This window comes from Bos taurus, chromosome 22, assembly GCF_002263795.3.
Source record: "Bos taurus isolate L1 Dominette 01449 registration number 42190680 breed Hereford chromosome 22, ARS-UCD2.0, whole genome shotgun sequence".
In the NCBI taxonomy this organism is placed as follows: Eukaryota; Metazoa; Chordata; class Mammalia; order Artiodactyla; family Bovidae; genus Bos; species Bos taurus.
Window position 1 is genome coordinate 37,459,001 of NC_037349.1, and position 20,855 is coordinate 37,479,855.

The following is a 20,855-nucleotide window of genomic DNA, read 5'->3' on the forward strand; positions in this document are numbered from 1 at the left end:
TGCAGGCTTGGGCTTTGTCTGAGGCTGATTCGGAGAAAGATGTAAGGAGGCCTGAGCCCTGGCACATTCCACTCTCATCTACAACCCAGGAACATGACTTTTCTCTAGGGCTCCGGTTGCCAAGAAATTCGAAAGTGGCCTGAGAAAGTTACGCTGCCTTGTCGATTCTTCCCATAAGAACAACTTAAAAACGAATGTTTAGTAGCACTTCAAATTGCAAGGCCTTTGCGGGGTAAGGGTTTTCCTGGTGGCTCGGTGGATAAAGAATTCGCCTGCAGTTCCCGAGACGCATGAGATATGGCTCCATTCCTAGGTCAGGATGATCCCCTGGAGGAGAGGAGGCGATCCATTTTTGTCTGTAGAACCCCATGGACAGAGGAGTCTGCAGGGCTACAGTGCGCTGGGTCACAGAGAGTTCACCATGACTGAAGTGACTGAGCACATGGGGTGTGATGGACATCCTTCCTTAAGCATGTCCTTAGGTAGATAACTCAACACCAGCGCAAAACATGGTGAACCTTTAAGAGTTCAATTTACTGCAGATTGTTTTTTGTTATTGTTGCTTTCCTTTTATTTGGAAGGCATATGAAAAGAGGCTCCAAGTCAGTTACCTTTGGAGAACTGCAAATTAAAACTGTAACGAAGTATCACCTCCCACCACTCAGATTGGCCATCGTCAAAAAGACTACCAATGTTAAATGTCAGAGATGGCCTGGAGAAAAGATAACCCTCTTATGCCATTTCAAAGAATGTCAATTGGTAACAGCCATGATGGATAACAGGCTTCCCTCGTGGCTCAGCTGGTAAAGAATCTGTCTGCAATGCAAGAGACCTGGGTTCAATCCCTGGGTTGGGAAGATCCCCTGGAGAAGGGAAGGCTACCCACCCCAGTATTCTGGCCTGGAGAATCCCATAGTCCATAGGTTGCAGAGTCGGACATCACTGAGCAACTTCCATTTATTTATGATGGTATAAGGCTTCCTTAAAGAACTAAAATGGAGAAGGCAATGGCACCCCACTCCGGTACTCTTGCCTGCAAAATCCCATGGACGGAGGAGCCTGGAAGGCTGCAGTCCATGGGGTCGCTAAGAGTCGGACACAGCTGAGCGACTTCAATTTCACACACTGGAGAAGGGAATGACAACCCACTCCAGTGTTCTTGCCTGGAGAATCCCAGGGACAGGGGAGCCTGGTGGGCTGCCGTCTATGGGGTCACAGAGTCAGACACGACTGAAGCGACTTGGCAGCAGCAAAGAACTAAAAATGGAGCTACAACATAATCCAGTCGTCTCACTCCTGGGCCTCTCAGTGGAGAGAGAACATAATTCGAAAAGACACAGGCACCACAGTATTCACTGTAGCAGTATTTACACAGCCAAGACCTAGAAGCAACCAGCGCCCACCTTCAGACGGTGGTGTATATACAGTGGAGGATGACTAAGCCTGTAAAGGAACATAATAATGCTGCTGCAGCTCCATGAATGCGACTGGACATTACCATACTATGTGAAGTAATTCCCAATGGGAAAGACAAATAAAGGATTATATTATTCACACGTGGAATCCACAATACGGCACAAGTGAACCCATCAACAGAACAGAAACAGACTCACAGACAGAGAGACTAGGCTTCTGGTTGCCACGGTTGAGAGATGGGAGATGATGTAGTGAGGACTTGTGGTTAGGAGACGCAAAGTATTACATTCAGAATGAATAAACGCCAAGATCCGATTGTACAGCATGGGGAACTATATTCAGTCTGCTGGGATAAACCATAACAGAAAAGATTACCTAAAAGGAATGTGTATGTGTAAAACTGAGTCACTGCTACACAGGGAGACTGGCACAACATTGTAAATGTACTTCAATTTAAAAAAGGAAAAAGGTGCAATTTAAAAAACTACTGAACAAAAAAAAAGGTGGGGAGGGGAACCTGTTTTTGAAGATGATTAGGAGTTGACACTTGACATCGGTCCTTGATTTCAGGATGAAAAGACAGGAGGCTGTTGTAATCCTGCATGTTCGTAATGCTCCAAAAACTCACAGTTGTTAATGACAAACCTCTTACCTTCAAAGCAGCTATGGGGAAATGAAGTTACATTCCTGTGTGAATACATGAAATGCTCCAATAATCACTGGTTTGGGCTTTGAAGGCAGAGAGTCGCAGGCGTACACTGTTCTTCCATTTTTGAAGACCTACAAATATGAGCAACGCGTGACACGCTGTTGGTGGGAATGTAAACGGATACAGCCACCATGGGGAACAACATGGACAGACCTTTAAAAACTGGGAATAAAACTACCATATGACCAGGAAATCTCACTACTGGGCACGTGCTCTGAGATCACAATGGTAAAAGGCACACGTACCCCAGTGTTCACTGCAGCACTGTTTACAATAGCCAGGACATGGACGCAACCTAGATGTCCGAATGGATAAAGAAAGTGTGGTACATACATACAATGGGATATTACTCAGTCATAAAAGGCAATGCATTTGAGTCAGTTCTAGTGACGTGGATGAATGGACAGCCTATTACATACAGTAGTAAGTCAGAAAAAAACAAATAGCATATATTAATGCATATATGAGAAATCTAGAAAGACAGTCCTGATGAACCTACTTGCAGGGCAACAATGGAGATGCAGACACAGAGAACAGACTTGCGGACACAGTGCGGGAAGGAGAGGGAGGGATGAACTGAGAAAGTAGCATGGAGACATACACGTGACCAGAAGCAAAAGAGACAGTCAGTGGGAATCTGCTGTATAATGCGGGGAGCTCAGCCTTGTGGGCTGTGACAACCTAGAGGGGTGGGATGGGGCGGGAGGCAGGTTCAGGAGGGAAGGGGCATATGTAGACCTTTGGCTGATTCATGTTGACATATGGCGGAAATCAACAGAACATTGTAAAGCAATTATCCTTCAATTAAAAATTTTAAAAATGCTTTGAAAAAGAGTGATAAAAAAATTATAAAGAATGCATGTCAGTTCAGTCCAGGCCATTATAACCCTGAAGTACATGGTCAAGGGGGAAGGTGACGTCCTGTCGTTCAGAAATCTCTTGTAATGGCATAATCTACCCTGTGTACACTGGATGTGAGAAATAGAAGGCACAACTAGCAAGTGATGAGTCAGCCTTCATTCCAGCAATTATGTATCATACATCCTGACACCGCCTTGTGGGAATGATCACCTAGTCTTACCAACAGGTGGCGCCCTGACAACTGTAGCAACCCTCTCTTTAGGAAGTTACCAGAGATCTGCTTTTCCAAAGAGCCTCTGCAATCACTGGGATTATTAGTACTGATAAAACTCTATACTAGGTTTTTGAGGACTCTCAGTTCAGTTCAATCACTCAGTCGTGTCTGACTCTTTGCAACCCCATGAACCACAGCATGCCAGGCCTCCCTGACCATCACCAACTCCCAGATTTCACCCAAACCCATGTCCATTGAGTCGGTGATGCCAATCATCTCATCTTGAGATTAGATCCAATCATCTCATCTTCTGTTGCCCCCTTCTCCTCCTGCCCTCCATCCTTCCCAGCATCAGGGTCTTTTCAAATGAGTCAGCTCTTCGCATCTGGTGGCCAAAGTACTGGAGTTTCAGCTTCAGCATCAGTCCTTCCAATGAATATTCAGGACTGATCTCCTTTGAGATGGACTGGTTGGATCTCCTTGCAGTCCAAGGGACTCTCAAGAGTCTTCTCCACCACCACAGTTCAAAAGCATTAATTCTTAGGCGCTCAGCTTTCTTTATAGTCCAACTCTCACATCCATTCATGACCACTGGAAAAACCACAGCCTTGACTAGATGGACCTTTGTTGACAAAGTGATGTCTCTGCTTTTCAATATGCTGTCTAGGTTGATCATAACTTTCCTTCCAAGGAGTAAAGGTCTTTTAATTTCATGGCTGCAAGCACCATCTGCAGTGATTTTGGAGCCCAGAAAAATAGTCAGCCACAGTTTCCACTGTTTCCCCATCTATTTGCCATGAAGTGATGGGACCGGATGCCATGATCTTCGTTTTCTGAATGTTGAGCTTGAAGCCAACTTTTTCACTCTCCTCTTTCACTTTCATCAAGAGGCTCTTTAGTTCTTCTTCACTTTCTGCCATAAGGGTGGTGTCATCTGCATATCTGAGGTTATTGATATTTCTTCCGGCAATCTTGATTCCAGCTTGTGCTTCCTCCAGCCCAGCGTTTCTCATGATGTACTCTGCATAGAAGTTAAATAAGCAGGGTGACAATATACAGCCTTGATGTACTCCTTTTCCTATTTGGAACCAGTCTGTTGTTCCATGTCCAGTTCTAACTGTTGCTTCCTGACCTGCAAACAGGTTTCTCAAGAGGCAGGTCAGGTGGGTACTGGTAAAACTCTATACTAGGTTTTTGAGGACTCTACTTTTCTTGAAACCCTCTGGCTTAGAGGATCTTCTTTCATCTACACCTCAGGAACTTGGGGCCAAGATGATGTCCATGGTTCCCTACTGCCTTGCTTCTCTGCTAGCCGTTAAGTTTCCACCCTCATTCAAAATGCCTTCTCGATGAAGCTGCTCACTACCCAGCACTCACTGTGCTCACCACCCTGAGAACTCCAAGCCACCATGTCCCGTTCACTCCAAACCTGAGCAGCTGGCTCTGACTCCCTCTCAACTCTAACGCCTCTGGAAAAGACAACCTGTACAGTGACAGCTCACTTCCCAAGCCTTCACTCCAGTGCTGTTTTCCTCCATGCCACTTCTATCCACTGTCAGGGTCTCATTCAGGACCGAGGAATCACAAACACCTCTGAACAGCCCTGCTTTTGAAAATGAAACCTGGACTGCCACTTGGACCCTACTGTGCTATGCCTTTGCTTCCTGACCTAGTCGTGTGTCACCGTGCTAATTCTGGATCTGTCTTGGACACAGAGAGCCCTTCTTCACTACTGGCCATATAAAACTGAACGTGGACCGTGCTCCGTAACTCTGAATGATCACTGAACTGATCTGATCATAGACAAGTTACCCAGGAGGATCATAAGACATAACAAGAGGGAAAGTGCAAATACAACATCTTTAGGGGCCTGTATGGACTTACATGGCAGCCCCCCATTCTTCCTTGAATACCCAGATGAGGCCGTCACTTGGCCACACTCATATTTTTAATTCTTCAGCAGTCTCCCTGCCCAGGCCAGGGTCTAACTTTTCATCTCAACACTGATTCCAGTTATCCTGGAGAAAGAAGCAGAAGAAAAAAAAGAAAAACAAATCACCTAAGTGGGTGGATAGGGTTGATAAATAAGATAAAACAGTCTAAACTTCTAATTAAACCAACTCGATTGCATCCTTCTCTGCCTTCCCTGATGCCTCTGGTACTGCCTCTGTTTGTTTTCACCAAAACACTCTCTTTTCCAGGGTTTCGTTTTGGGCGGTCTTCTCTCTCTGGCCATGGAGCATGGGCTTTAAGTTTGTGAAAGATTTCTTAAGAAATCTTATGGAAAAGGAACATAGAAGGTGGGGTGCTCATGCCTCTGTCAGACAGAAGCTATGATTTCTTTCATGTGATCCTGAGAATCTATAGAAAGGAAAAAAAAAGATTAAGAACTGCTGATCTGACAGACCTGAATTCAAAGGCTGGCCCTGTGGGGCAGAGACACGTAGCTTTTAGGAAGCTGCTCATCAGCAGGAGAAGGAGCACTGAAGTACGTACTCTGTTAGGGGATTTGAGAGAGAGAAGGGATGCGAAGTGCTCACCCCTACATCTGGGGCATCGGCCTCCAACTTGATGAGCATTAAACTAATAACAAGTCAGATTGCTACCTATTTCTCCTAGATGAACTCATCCACTCCTAGTGAAAGGCAACCCTACAATTCTATTTTATGCTCAAATCCGTCTCTTATGCTCCAGACTGTACATACATAGCCACTGGGTATTACACAGGCAACTCAAATTCATGGCAGTGTCTTCCTTCTCTATCACCACAGCATGTATTTCATTTAAGGCTCAACCGACCTGGCCAAGCCAGAAATCTCTAAATTACCTTAGCCTCCCTCTTCCCCATATGAGACCTCAAAATCTGTTAGTTTTACCTTTAAAAGATCCTTGAATAAGTTTCCACTTTATTCACATGGTCACTGTCTTAGTTTAGAAACTTAATGGCTGCTACCTGGATCACTATGACAGCTTTATCAATTATTTTTGTCCCTGGGTTCTCATCTGTCCATTCTGTCCTCACCTGCCCATTCTGACCTGGGAGGGTCCTTTGTGGTAGAGATTAAAATATACATATTAGACTCATTTAATACATCCCACTTGCAATAGGAGCAAGTGTTTCTTACGAGAAAGAGAGGACTGTGAGAGCAGACAGTGGAGTCAGAAGGCGCAGAACCTGAGCTCTGATTTAGGGCAGAGTTTTATGAGGAGGACTTGAGGGGTGGAGAGTCAAGGCTAAGGACAGAGATTAGGCAAGAGTGAAAATGTGAGAAAAAGGGAAAGAGGTTTAAGTGCTTCTTTGATTTTCCACGGTCGCCAGTACAGATGTGAATGGCTTTCACCTTCGGCAGCTACAATGTGCTAGGACTGGGCTGTGAAAATCTCTGGGCTCTGACAGTGACATCTGGTTGAATTGCACGCTCCTAAGGATGCAGGCCCCCTGACATGAAAGGTCCTGAACGATCTGGTGCCACCTGCTCCTACCCTGTTGGCCCCCTCCCCGTTCAGCCAGAACCTTCCTCCAGTGTGTGTGTCTTCCCACCTGTGCTGGCCCACTTTGCTCCCTCCGCCTGGGATGACCTCACCTGCCTTTCTGCCGGTTGATTCCTTCAGGTCAAGATCCAAAACTGCCAATCCCCTGCTCAGTGAACTGGGGTAATCTCCTGCTGTCCCCGGTCAGGTTACCTGCAAGAGAACAGAAGTGAGAAAAGCACGAGAGGACGAGTGAGTGAACCTTCTCCTGGGACGTTCAGGGGCACATCCAAAGTGAAAGGAGTTACCTATAGGGAATTTATTAAGAATGAGTCTGAACAGTCAGCTGATCTAAGGATGGAATGTAAGTCCATGGAGCAGGGCAGTGGGGACTGAAGCCAGCCTGACCCCTTCCTGTAATTACTCACCTTTATTCCAGTCCACAGATCCACTGCTTCCCTTAGTCTTTTAAGCAACAAAAATAATTTGGAATTTGTAAGAATGGTTTGCAAATGGTAAAAATGGCCAAATTTCTTGAGATGAAAGATTATGCTGTGCCTAATACTAATATACTTGTATTGCCAGAGAGGGAGGTATGTAAAAAAAAAAAGAAAGAAAGAAACCAGACCCACTTGGGATAAAAACTTACCTCTCTCAATATTCTGTAACAACCTAAATGGGAAAAGAATTTGAAAAAGGATACCTGTATACATGTAACTGAACCTCTTTGCTGTACACCTGAAACAAACACAACATTGTTAATCAACTATACTCCAATGTAAAATAAAGATTAAATACCCCCCCCACACACAGACTTACCTGCAATCAAAACTGACCACATGCCATCAAATAATACAAACAGAATGCATTTCTCACCCTATCGATTTCCTTCTGCTGACAAACCTACAGGGCGCGAATACAGTGGTGCTCACTGTTTAGCCAGTTATTAATTTACCCACGGTGAAGTTCTGTGCCCAAGAAGGGAAACATCTTAAGCCCTTAAAGTTTGTAGCTTGCACAGAAGGGAAGCTGAAGGAAGGGGCTTTACAAGGGTGTCTGATGTTAAAAATGAAGAGTCAGACTAGATCGGGAGAGGTTCAGGATCACAACGAGGCAGAAACATGTAAAATATTTCATGCAGCCAACCTTATTTATTGAGAAATCCTAGTTTTATTGCCCGTTAACATGTTTGTTCCACAAACTAATTTCTCATAAAGCAAAGCACAACTTTTCTTATAAATAGTATAAATTATTTTATTTACAGAACTTGTTACAAAACAAATAGACTATATATTTCTTCTTCTCTTTTAAATATCCAAAGTAATCCTCTATCCCTTGCATTTGTTCATGTTCTATACAGCAGCCAACAAAAAGTCCAGCTGAGATGCTCTTGATTATGTGTACAAATGATCAAACTATTCACACATTTTAAACAGGAGATTGCTTTTATAACCAAGCTCAAAGGGAAGAAAAAAAAAAAGAAAGAAACCGGCAAAATGCTTTCAAGGCCCTACACTCACACTGACAGTATGTAGTGCTCATTTAAATGATCTGAAAATGTAAAAGGTTTTACACAAAATGTAAAAATGATTATTTTTCTGCTAAACATAATGAAACTTTTAACAATCATTTTTCCAAAGCCCAACTATCCCCCCCACCGCAGGACAGAATGAGAGACATTAAGAAATTCCTTGGCAACAGAACTCTTGCAGGAAGACAGCTGCCTTTATAAGTTACATTTTTTCAAATTATACATTTTTTTTCAATGTTCTCAGAGGTACTCTGTATTATATTTTTTGGAATACAAAATATTTTAAATATTCTATTTTAAACTCTGCATTTCACGAGTGAATAACAAAACGGACACGCTGTTAAGCTGCTGGCTGACAGAAGATTTGTAACCCTTGGTGCCACTGGGCAATTCATTGCCAGTTGAATTCCTGTGAACCAAAAGGTCTTGATTTTAAAATACCTTATAAAATTACCAGCATTTGGTGGTTTTCAACTCCTCCCCTAAAATTTAAGTAACAATATTTAGGTGGAAAAAGCAAACTCCAAAAAAGTTCAACTGAACATTCAAGTCTTTTTAAAGAATCTGTCTAAGCTTAAAACTAGGTTCAGGCACTTTCAGTTTTGTGTTTTTCCCATTAGTTTTAATCGCGTCACATACTAACACCCGTGTGCTCGGGGCGCACACACACACACACTCACTCTCACACATAACAAAAGAAAAGCAGTGTGTCACTTGTTACATGTAGTCTACAGGGAAATCAAGCAACTAGGGAGAAGCAATGCCCACTTCATCTGCACGAATCCACTCCCGAGACACTGAAAGGGACAGAAGACTTTCACAGAACAGAGGCGTCCCTTACATGGTAAAGGAGGCAGGTCCTAGAACTACTGGCTTGGCAGTGAGCCACTTCAAATTATAAAAAGGTATTTACTTTTATTAATTAATAAATAAATACTAGATGATCTCAACTGTACCAAAACAGGATATCAGAAAAAAAGACCTGTGCAAAAATACATATTTAAATATGTACAATTCATTTTTAACAAAATATGTCTTCTCAAATAGGGATACTTCCATATTTATAATAGAACAAGAAATTCCAAAATAAAGATACAAAAGTAGGTTTCGTATAATTCTTTGTTCATCATTGCAGCACTTTTTCTTTTTTTGTAAGTTAAGAAAACTGCAGGAGTTGTCACGGAATTCTATTGGAAAGAATATAAAAGTTATCTTGGTTTTAAATTGATACCAAAGTCTGTCTAGAAACAACCCAACCACTGCAAATTTGGTTTCTGCAAGTTAATTCAGTTCAAAAAAATACTTGTACTCCCGTGTTTTAAATGGTCTTACTTGTTCATTATAATAAAAAGTAGTTGTAGGAGAAAATAAAAATATTTGAACAACAGTCTAAAATTTAATAGCACTGTTTAGAATAGGTCTGTTTGTGGCAGGCAGAGTCCAAAATGGCTAATTTCCTAATCCCGATGCTCTGTGTACTACCGGGAGACAATAATGAAATTAAAACCTCAATCTAAGAAATCAAAGGATCAAGATTCGCTTATCTAAATATCTACATTATTCTGAGTCAACTTTCTATCATGGGTCCTATTCACATCTTCTGGAACAACATGATCTGTCTACAATTCCATCACTAAAAGCAACTTTATTTATAACCATCAAGTCCCCTTGGCTCTGAAAATAAATTCTACCCATCCCCCATTGCACTTGTCACTGAGGAATCAGCTAGGTACGTTCTGACTTCCTCTTACCTCCTTCTGTCCCTCTCCTGGGATGAAAAACCAGACCAACCTCTCCTAACCACACCAAATGGGCCCATCTGTGCACTCTTCTTACAAGCTCTCTTACAGTATCATTTTAAAAACATTTACTAATTGATTGCATAATAACTAAACAAGATACTGTTCTCCCCTTCCTTTAAAAAAAAGAATCAATATTTTACATCAATTTATAGCTAAAGTATCTCCATAAACTTTGTTATCTTACATAATAATTCTGTAGCGATTCACATTATTAGGCTGGTAACCAAGTATTTATTCATTCTACCTGTTGTTGACTGAAAATTCCCTGAATCTGAAGTTTGTAACCCAAGAATTGTAAGGAAAATAGATGCACTGACTGGCTCTGTCCTGGCTCTACCCGGGGCCATGATTGGAGCCTTGGGAAATTTACCCTGTGGTTGGCAACTTCCTGTGTTCCTCTAAGTGAAATGCCTGGTTCTCCTTTCAGGAGGTGCCGGTGGAATCAACTATTGAAAAGCTCCAGCTCATCCCCTCAAATTCAATGGCACCTTCTCAGGCAGAGATGCCTTAACCTATCAAACTCTTTCTCTGGGGCGTACTAGAAAAAACCTTCTGGGTGGGTGGGGGGTGGGTGGGTGGTCTCTGAAACCCTCAGGAACATCACAGGCATTAATCCCAAGAAAGGAGGTATGTCACGGAGCACCCCACCACCTCCACATGGGTGCCGTCACCTGCGCCCCGCCCTGGGTGCCTGCTGCCCACCTCAATGGCATCCCCAGAAACGTGTGCAGCGGCAGGATACGGGGTGTAGATACGCACAACACCGGGAGTGCTCCAAACAGAAATTGACACTTAGTCCCAGGACAGGATCCAAAGAGGTTGAGGGGAACACACAGAGCGCCTCGGAAACATCTAAGTATTCCAGTGACTTGGTGAGTGACAGATTCTGCTGCATCCCAGTTATTTCATGTTACAAAGGCAATTTTTAAAAACAGGAGCCTGGGCGGGACAACTGGCCTAATCATATTGTTTAACATGAAAACAAAGGTTAAAAAAAAATCAATCTCTTTGGAAATCGTGGAAAATTTTCCCCCACAGTGATTTTTATCTGCCCCCTCCCATCAAAATTTGGCTTTCCATATCAAAATTGTCTGCATTTTCTTTTCTTTTTTTAAATTCACACAGAATTGCTTTTGTACCATGAAAAGTAAGCCTCTACACTGGTGTATCCTTGCTCTCTGGCCATCAATGGCTTTTAAACCAGTTCACACATGAAAAACTTCTGACGGCTTCTGATCCCGAATTACTTGCAAAAGGCTGGGCGAAAACACAGGCTCTTTTATCACGGCGCCTCACACTAACGTCCACACTCCATTCCGGACTCCAGATGTAAACACCTAGCCACAGACTCCCTTCTCCAGAGGGCTGCTCGGGGTGCAGCTCTGCTTGCCCCCAGAGGTCTCTCCAGTTACGGTATCTGACTGCTGGAGAGGGACCTGGGGCCTACAGATGCCAGGGTGAGGGAAGACCTAGGCAGGGAGAGTGAGGGAGGGAGAGAGGGAGCAAAGACTACAGTCACACTCTTGCCGAGACACTGGCGCCAGCCAGCCTCCTCCAAGAGCGGCTCGGTGATACACTGCAGGTGCAACAACGAGACAGGAACTTCTCACAGGTGGCAGCAAGCCGTCCAGACCTCTAACACTGATAAAAGCAACCTGGTGGCTGGACTTGATCCAGTGTCCTGTAACGAGTACTCACTGCTACAGACAAAGCTTCAGGGGCATCCTCATTAAAACAACGGCCCGGCAGATTTCTACCCTCGAGGCCCACAGGAGGCTGGGAAAACAGACTCAAAGGTGTCGTGGAATCCAGAGTGCTGAGTGGAGGTGTAACTTGTCGTCCAAAGTGTCCACATTATTCCTCCCCATGCTATTTCCAGCTGTCAGGGATGGGCCTTTGGCTTTCAAAAAAGAGGGGGGTGGGGAGACATCGAAAGGTAAGTAAGCGGCTGTCCCCAGCCCTGCCCTGATTCTAAAAAGGTACTCCCAAGGCCACGCACCGCTCATGTCTCCTCTGCCCGGGCCGTGCCAGGAGCAGGCAGCTAGAGAACTTGGTTTTAGCTTTCAACAGTCTCCAACGACCTTGGGCACAACCCTTCTAAGAGACTGGCTCTCAGAAAACAGTCCAGAAGAGATGCAGCCTGGGTTTCTAGCTTAGAGAAAAGGCTCACATGTTTGCCTTTTGGTTCTATTTACGGATGCTGCTTCCTTGAGGCTTTTCCAGGTTGTCAACTGAGAATTGAACAAGGTCAAATGGGCGAGCACACAGGTGTGAAAGCTCACACCCAAGGCGGAGGGGAGGCAGGGAGAGGGAACTCTGGCCTTCGCTGGCCTGCAGTGAGCTATTTTTAGGTCCTTGGTGGCAAAGCCCACAAGTTGACTCAGGGGCTGGGCGGGCACTCAGCAATATCTCCCAGGCTCCCCAGCAGGTCCCCGATTCTGCTGTTGAAGGGACTCAAACCAGCCCAGTTATCTCGGCTCTAAAATCTGCTCCATGGAGAAGAGCGAGGTCAGGCCCCTAGTGGTCTAAGAGCAGACTTCTGTACAGCATTTTGGAGGCATGGGTCCCTTTGATAGTCTGAAGAAAGCTACTGGTTGCCTCTTGCAGCTAAATGATCAGGGATGTAAAAATATGCAATACTTTTTTGGGCAGTTCGTCCATCCTGTGGTCTGTAGCCATGCCCCACACCCCCCGCCCACCGAGTTTGTGTAGCGTAACAGAAACTATTGCACTGCACAGAGAAAACCTTTCTCAAATACAAACATGATGTGAAACTGCTTTTAAGGAAAAGAACCTAAACATGGGCTGTTTGTCCAAGGGGGACGTAGTCCTCCTCAGATGGTGGAAATGAGAGGTGGCAAATGGGTAGCTCCTGAGCCAAACTTAGCTGAGAGATGTGTGGGCTTCACCAGATCAAGACAAAATGAAAAAAAAACTACAGAGCTTTGGAAAATGGTTAAATTTCTCATGAAGGTTCAGATGCGCAGTTTCTCTCTGAAATTAGAGCAAGTTTCTGGGAGTCGCCGCTCTGTGCAGACGAGGCGCCCACTCGCCAGTACTCCACCTTGCCCCGACACCGGGGGCGGTCTGGTCTGCAGCGGCTTCTGTGTGAAGACGGCCCGCTCCGTGACAGGGGTGCGTGCAGTGGGACTTCCCTCCCGGGATTCACATGAATCGGGAAACTATGCTCAGAAGGGTATTACTAAGGGATGGATTCTTACAGGGTTTGCAGTGCATTTTTATGCTTATCATTAAACTATAAATCAAGAAGTTTTCACTTGTCCAGGAATCCTGTTCAAAGGCCCAAATGACACACAAATAGCCCGTATGTATTTGTGGCTCAAAGAGAAGAACTGAAGCAGCTGCTACTGAAATTTATGCGTCATTATTTTCCCCACACCTTTGGCGCCGAGTTTTCATTCACACATATACTGGAGGGAAACTTCTGTCTCATGAAGAAACTTCTTGGTATTTTCTGGACAAGTTCTAGTCTGACATTTATGTTCAGTTTTGAAGATGAGGAAGGGAAAACAAAACCAAACAAAACAAAAAGAGCCTCACATTTTAAAGCAGAGCTCTGAGGGTGACACTGCTGAAATTCCTGCTTGTAAGCAAAGACAGAAAGTGCTCTGCTGAATGAAATGACAAGATGAGAGAGGAGCTGGACAGAACAAAGAGGAAGGTGGAGGAACTGGCCACAGGAGCAAACAGCAGCCGGAGGAGGAGTGGGGAGGAGACAAGACACAGCCAGAGAAACCACGGTCAGTAACAAATCCGATGCCCGACAAGCCCTTTTCTAGAAACAGGTCACATTCAGGTTTCTTTTCAATCTGTTAACTTCAATGAGATATTAGTCTTCTGCTCTGCCATAGTTAAATTCTGCTTCCCTGCCTCCTTGGAAAACAGGAAGGAAAACACAGAGGGAGGGAATTAACATGAAAATCTGAAACTCTTTGATGGGAAAAATATTAACAGCCTTTTTCAACTTTAAATCATCCCTTTCTACATCAGCTTGATTTTCGCCCAGCTTTCTTCAGAAAAACGTACGAAAGGACTGCGCTCCAGGACACGGAGGGCCCCACCGTCATGCAGGACGGTGTCCACCGCCCCAGCTGCTGAAATGCGCTTGGTGTGGCCTCCTTAGCCAGGAGCATCTTCCGAGTCATCAGAGAGTCTGGCAGAGAGGTGCCCGTGTGACCTTCATCTGGCCTTCAACTCGGCCTTTTCTTAAAAGACACCGTGAAGCCGGACACTTGCTTTTAGGCAAACCCACCAAACCGACCGCACAGATCTCTGAGTTGATCAACCATGTCAAGGGAGAGGCCACGAGCCTCCCCACGGGGCCCCCAGGCCCTGTCCTACCTGATGGAGGAGGGAGCTGTTCGTCAGCCCCGGTGCCCCCGGGCTGGGGCCCACGTGTTTCGCGTGGACGTTGTTCACGGCCGGCAGTTTGGCCACCTTGGTGGGCTTGCTGCTGCCGCCGCTGCTGTTGACACCACTCGAGCCGGGTGAGCACTTTCTTTTCTTTCCTAGGAGTTTGTCCAGAGGAGTGTGTGAGTGCGGGTAGGCGCCGTGGGAGTTGACGGGTAGCTCGCCGCCGGCCTGGTGCACGAAGGGGCCAAGGGAGAGTGTGGAATCGCCGCTGTTGACCATCACGCTCATCCTCTTGATGGACTCGCAGGGGTTCCCGCTGGAGGTGCCCCGGCACCCCGGCTGCTCGTGCCGGCCACCCACCGAGTTCGCTCGGCTGGCCACGCAATTGAGGCTGATGCCCGGGGCAGAAGCTACTGCTGAGGGGTGGGGAGGTCCAGAGTGAGCCACACAGTTTTTCCTAAAAGACTCCATGGAATGAGAAGAAGAGGACGAGGATGATGAGGAGGAGGACGAGGGAACTAACAGTGGGGAGCTGTTTTTGCGTTTCTTTCCTGAGCCGCCGCCGGCACTGCTACTGGCGTTGTGACAGTTCGTGCTGTTACCAGAAGAATCCTTGGGCCGCAAAGACTTGCTGGATTTCAGCTTCTGAGGTTTCCGGGCCATGGGGGAGGAGGGCACGGAGGACAGGCCGGAGGGCGTGGAGGGGGAGGAGGAGGAAGAAGACACTTGTCTGGACTGCATACTGCTCACAGGGTCCACAGCCCCGGAGGCGGCGGGCTGGGCGTTCAGTGTGGTTCCGTGAGCTGGGACCAACTTACTGCTGGGGGAGACGCAGGTGGACGAGAGCGGGACAGGGGAAGGTGACACGGTGGCTGCTGCCAGGTAGCTAACCCCACAGTGTGACGTCGGCACAGAGTTTGTCCGGTGAGGAACACGTGTGGACACAGGCGATGTGGTACTGGGAACGGGCGGGATCTTCCTGCAAAACAGAAGAGGGCATGAGCAGCGTCCACCAGGGCCCTTCGTGGAAACTTTCAGAAGGAAACCTCCTACACCTCTGGCACCGAATACATCCTTTGGTCAGAGGGATCGCGCCAAGATGCTGAGCCACAAGGAGTGTCACTTCAAACTCTTCACACTTTCCTGTGCTCTGAGAACACTGGCCTTAAGTCCATGCGCTGGGGCCACATGTTCATACCACATCCTTCCATCCAGCGCCACGAACGCCCTGATTCTGGCTACTGATCTTCCTTCTTCCTAAACCAGGTCATGGCGCTAGACCTCATGTATCTTATGCCTAAGACACGGTCACCCCAACTTCTGCTCATCCTTCCGTTTTGGCCCATCATCACTTTCTTAGGAAATATGACTTTCCTAACTTGCTTACTTCCCGCTCTGCCCCATTCCTAGACTTGGGAAGGCTCTGGTAGTTTTAAAAAGTGTGACTGAGGATTACTGTCCAGCGTCTCTGCAGATGGAGCAATTCACAGCTGATTTACTACTGTCCATCCAGCACAAGGTCTAGAACACAAAGGCACTCAAACACTAAGAGAACTCATGAACAAACAGGGAAAAAGGAAGGACACAGCTAGTTAGGAACAACTGCCAGGTCCCAGATACTGCCTGCAGAGCTGGGAAGCCCCAAATCTCAGGGGATTTCTGGTCAGCGTTCTGACAATGGATTCTGATAATACTATCTGGGTATCTATTCAGTCACATGAGGGACCCTCCCCACTTTTATTTTAGCTATGACTTATAAAATCTAACAGCACCAAAATATCAAAAAACCCTATAGCATAATTAACACTCAGGTAGCAAAACAGCAAATGGCCTGACTAGAAGTCAGCTGCCAAGACTGCCCCGCCCCACACTTCACGCGGCAGCTCTGGCTGATCCAACTACCAGCAGTGCTCCTCAGCCTTCAAGTCAGAGAGCTGGCCTAGATCGCTGCCAAATCTCTCTCGATGCTTTCTGAGACGCACTATGCTGCTAAGTCGCTTCAGTCGTGTCCAACTCTGTGCGACCCCATAGACGGCAGCCCACCAGGCTCCCCCGTCCCTGGGATTCTCCAGGCAAGAACACTGGAGTGGGCTGCCATTTCCTTCTCCAATGCATGAAAGTGAAAAGTGAAAGTGAAGTCGCTCAGTTGTGTCCAACTCTTAGCGACCCCATGGACTGCAGCCCACCAGGCTCCTCCGTCCATGGAATTTTCCAGGCAAGAGTGCTGGAGTAGGGTGCTGAGACGAACTATAGCTATTCATAAAAGGAATTAAAAAACTGCAAGTGTTCACACCAGCCTTAAAACCTTCCCCCAGCAAGAGTGTGGCTCCTACTCTAAGTCTGTGCTTCCAAACGTGGCTGCACGTCACAATCATCCGTGGCGTTCAGGCCACACCAGGATCACGGGGGTGGGGGTCCAGGCACTAGTAACTTCTAGATTTCTCCAGATGCTGAGGTTGATTGAGAAGCTGGGCTTCTATCCCCATGTTACTCACGAAGGATAAGCACTGACATTACAGGAGAGGCTTATTGGAAATGCTGAGTCCCTGGGCCCCACCCTAGACCTCCTTCATCAGACAGTATATCTCAGCAAGACCCCTGGGGCACTGGCACCTGTGAGAAGCCCTGATTGAAACTCAATGCAGGGGCCCCTGCTCCCTGGGTGCAGTGGCGTCTCATGGCCACCAGGTGGCTTAGGAGGACGGAGCCTCAGGGCCAGGCTGCTGGAACCAAACCTGGGGAAAAGGAAAGGCTTCCATAGGGGCAGGGATGTGGACTCTGGATGACATTACTAGTTTCTCATTAAAAAGCTCTTTCAAGTCATTTCCTACCTTTTGCATAAAGAAGAGACCAAAAAAAAAAAAAAGACTAGGCAGTCTTACTGACCTACGTTTGCATGAGTAATCCCAAGACATACAAGCAACTAATAAAACTGTCTGTGAGGAGTGGGTGGAAAACAGGAGCATGGCGATCAGGGGAAGTAAAACTTTTTACTATGTGCCTCTTTGTATCCATTTTTCCTTTTTTAGCCAGTCTTAAAAATTAAAAAAAAAGAAAACTCACATCAAAATCTGATGACCATCCCAGCCCGTCCTTGGTGGTAACGGCACACAGACAGCAGATGGAGCACACAGGCTGAGTCAGAGCAAGAGCCAGCTGCCCTCACTGCCATCCAGAGCCTCCACACGCTGCGGACCACTGAACCACTGCCAGCTTACAGTCCCCCACGCACCCCCGGCTTAGCCACAGCAACCGAAGCACGAGGGCTCAGGACAGCGCTGGGGCTCCTCGCAGGAGAGAGGACGTGCAGCTGCGTCAGGGCGTGGGACCCGGACTGCATCAGGAGGCTCCTTGAGTGCCTCAAAGACGCCACCTCAAGAGGAGTTCTCCTCTGCTGAGAAGTCCTGAGCCGCTCCTGGCAAATCCCAGGGGCTGCCTGTGCCAGCCCCCCTCAATCCCGTGTCGAGAGCACTCATTTCCTCAAGCATCTGGCCTGGCACCTCTCTCCAAGCTCCTACCCACCCCAGGCCTGTATGCCAGCTCATCACTGAGCAGCCTGTCTCTGCTGAACTGATTTTTTAAAATCAAAGGTCACGGTAATGGAAAGAAAGTTTCCTCCTCACTGGGAGCAAGTGACTGATAAGGCAGGCAGACTGCGACACATCAGAGAGACGGAACAGCAGTCAGCCAGGGGACCCTGCTGCTTCAGACACTACAGTGCAAAGATGTCTCTCCGCAGGAGCCACCAAGAAGCAACTCAGAGTCTCTCACCCAAACCCTGGCCGTAAACCACTCATCAACGTAACAGGGATAGAAATCCCCGGGACTCTTCTAAACCCTGACGAGTATGTTAAATCCACAGATCTGTAACCTCAGTGAGCTCTCCAGGTCCCACAGGGTAAGAAACTGAGATTTCACGCATCTTAAAGTTGTCTGATCTGAGGCTACCACCCCCCCACCAAAAAATATTCCAAAACCACTGCCCAAGTCTGTCTCTGGGTCAAAACACTGTTACTTCATTAGAGCTCTTACCTAGTAAGAACTAGGAACAAACATGAAATAAAGCCGAGTAACAGTGCCATGGGGCTGGTCTTCACTATGAACAAATGTAAGCCCTACTAATCACCATAGACATGGTCCTCTGGATCGTGGACTATCCAAGGTCTCTGACAACTTCCTCTGACTATAATAGGAAACACAAGCAGAGAGGCAAATAGATGTACTTGTAGAGTCTACTCAGGGAGACACTAGGGTAAATGATGCCCAAAGGGAGGATGTGGGATGACTAGGTACTACTAGACAGCCCCCTTTAACAAAGCTCAGTGATTCCCAAAGTCGGTTCTATCCAACACTAGTCTCCCAGATGCTCCCCTAAAACAGGTTCCCAGGTCACAAAAGCCTGACAGTCCACATTATATATGATATCATCCTATGTTCATTTGAGAGTTACAACGAACAGCACTCATTAAAGGCTCTGAGAAGTCCTGCAATAACAAAAACTTTCCTTTCAGAAAAAAAAAAAAAACTTTCCTTTCAGAAAGACTGGGTTATAAACTTTTTGGGCCACGGAACTCCTCTTCAACTTAAAATCACACTGGGGAAACAGGAGCATGTGTAAGGCCACACAACACGATCGCCTTACTTTCAACTGAAAGCCAGCGCAAACAGCTCCTTTGCCTGAAACCCTTCTCCCCAGGGCTCTAAATCGGTGTCATCCAACCTCTCGGATCTTCTCTTGTTCCAAGAGACTCCTCGCTGGTTCTCAAATAAGCCACGTTCTTTTCTGACTTAAGACCTTCATGTGCACTGTTCTCCTTGCATGGAACCCACTCCTCCTGGCCCGTCCCACGACTACTCTTTCTCACTCACTCATTTCAGCTCAAGGGTCCCTTCACACAGGTTCTCCATGAAGCCCTCTGGCCTGGAGCTATGAAAACTGTATTTGCTACGGTGTCTGGCCTACAGTAATCTCAGTAAGAGATACAGATTATAAGCATTTCTGTTATTCTCTCTTATGACAAGCTATGATGTCTGTTCTCTGTTGCCTGGCTTTCACGTTTCTCCCTGCCCTAGAACCTGAGCTCCGTCCATCTGGGAGCCCCTCGGCCTGAAACCCCAGCACCGAGAATGAGACACATCTGCTGCAGGAGTGAATGCACGAATGATGAAGCCCTTCCTCCAGGGCTGGGCAAGCCCTTATGTTCATCAGAGAGATGATGACCTTCCTTAAATCAGCCCCATAAGCAATGAAGAGGATGCAGCCCCAAGGCCCCACCCGCCCCGGAGGTGGCGGACAGGCACTCACTTCCACAGCTGCGCGTTCAGATGCTTCTCCACCATGAGGTTGAGGGCGCAGCGAAGCCGGTTCCACCTGGAGTCAAACACGTAATAGCCTCTTCCAATCTGCCGGCTCCCAAATGTGCAAAACTGCAAAAAAAGAAAGCAAACGCTTGGGCTCTCGGACTCTGAGGGTGCACGGCCCGGGAAGGAGCGGCCGGGACAGACAGCACTGACTGAGGACCGCGGGCTGTGAAGCATGAATGTGGCAATGCCTAGCCCTGAGCGTCATGGAAGAGACTGCGAGCAGCAGCAGATGCGCCCGCCAGAGAGCATGCCGCCTCGGGGCGACCCGCATGGATGAGGGCATGCTGCGGTCCCCGGCACGCCCCCCGGCACTGCCCTGTCCCTGCTGCGTGGGGAGGGTCGGCACGGGGGCGGGTGTGGAACTTACAGATGCTGGCTGAGGATGATGACCTGAATAATGACAGTCCAGTTTTTCAACAGACTCTTCTTTGTCATCGCCTTCTCCCTCCTCACTGGATAACCGAGAAGCTGGCTCAGTGGCAGGCAGGGGAGGGTGTGGAGACTCATAGACTGGAGGAGGGTCAATGGGGGCACTCCCACCTTGCTGAGCAGGGCAGCCTGGAGGCCTTGGTGAGCAGAAAGTGCAGCACTGATCAGATCACACCATATGTCTGGGAATCAGCCGCCTCGACTCAGATACAACCATGTATCCAAAACCACCAGGGGAGCTCTGGGCGCCACCACTAGCCCTTGGGTACACAGATGCAGATCCAGGGTGCCTGGAGCGAAGGGGTCTCTCTCCTGAACCGCACGATGTCAAATGGAGCTTTCTGCCAGGTCTAATCAAAGTCACTTACAACCTTTCTCCTTCTCACCTGGTCCTCCTATTCTCCCCAAAAAAGGCAAGATGTATGTGGAACTTAAGTGAATTCTTTCATTCCTCTTCAAATGTCACTTGGAACTGGGTTACTAAGGCGATCAGTGAAATTACAGGTAACGTGCTCTACAATAACAGGGACAGGAGGTGATAAAAGAAGGTGGGCTCATGTGGGTGATCTGGAAGGTGGGACTCATGGACAGTAGTGTGCTTTTCCAACACAGAAAGGCCTCATGTTTCTAGAGTTAAGCCTACTTTGTTTAAGATGGTGGCACTTTAATGAAAAGGTGGCCAAA

General features: G+C 47.1%; 1 protein-coding gene across 14 annotated transcripts in view; it reads right to left on the reverse strand.

Annotated features, from left to right (window-relative positions):
- The window catches only part of ATXN7 (ataxin 7), a 167,943-nt gene that overhangs the window by 22,545 nt on the left and 124,543 nt on the right, over nt 1-20,855 (reverse strand). For 13 of the 14 annotated variants that reach the window (XM_059880155.1, XM_059880157.1, XM_059880150.1 and 10 more), the window contains 5 exons: nt 20,110-20,308; nt 19,684-19,805; nt 6,785-15,357; nt 5,085-5,218; nt 2,069-2,196 (listed from right to left, as the gene is read on the reverse strand). In XM_059880155.1, coding sequence (XP_059736138.1) covers nt 14,316-15,357; nt 19,684-19,805; nt 20,110-20,308 — 1,363 coding nt within the window. In that variant the 3' untranslated portion in view covers nt 2,069-2,196; nt 5,085-5,218; nt 6,785-14,315. The remainder of the gene's footprint in view (nt 1-2,068; nt 2,197-5,084; nt 5,219-6,784; nt 15,358-19,683; nt 19,806-20,109; nt 20,309-20,855) is intronic. The other variant, XM_024983197.2, reaches the window with a different exon arrangement.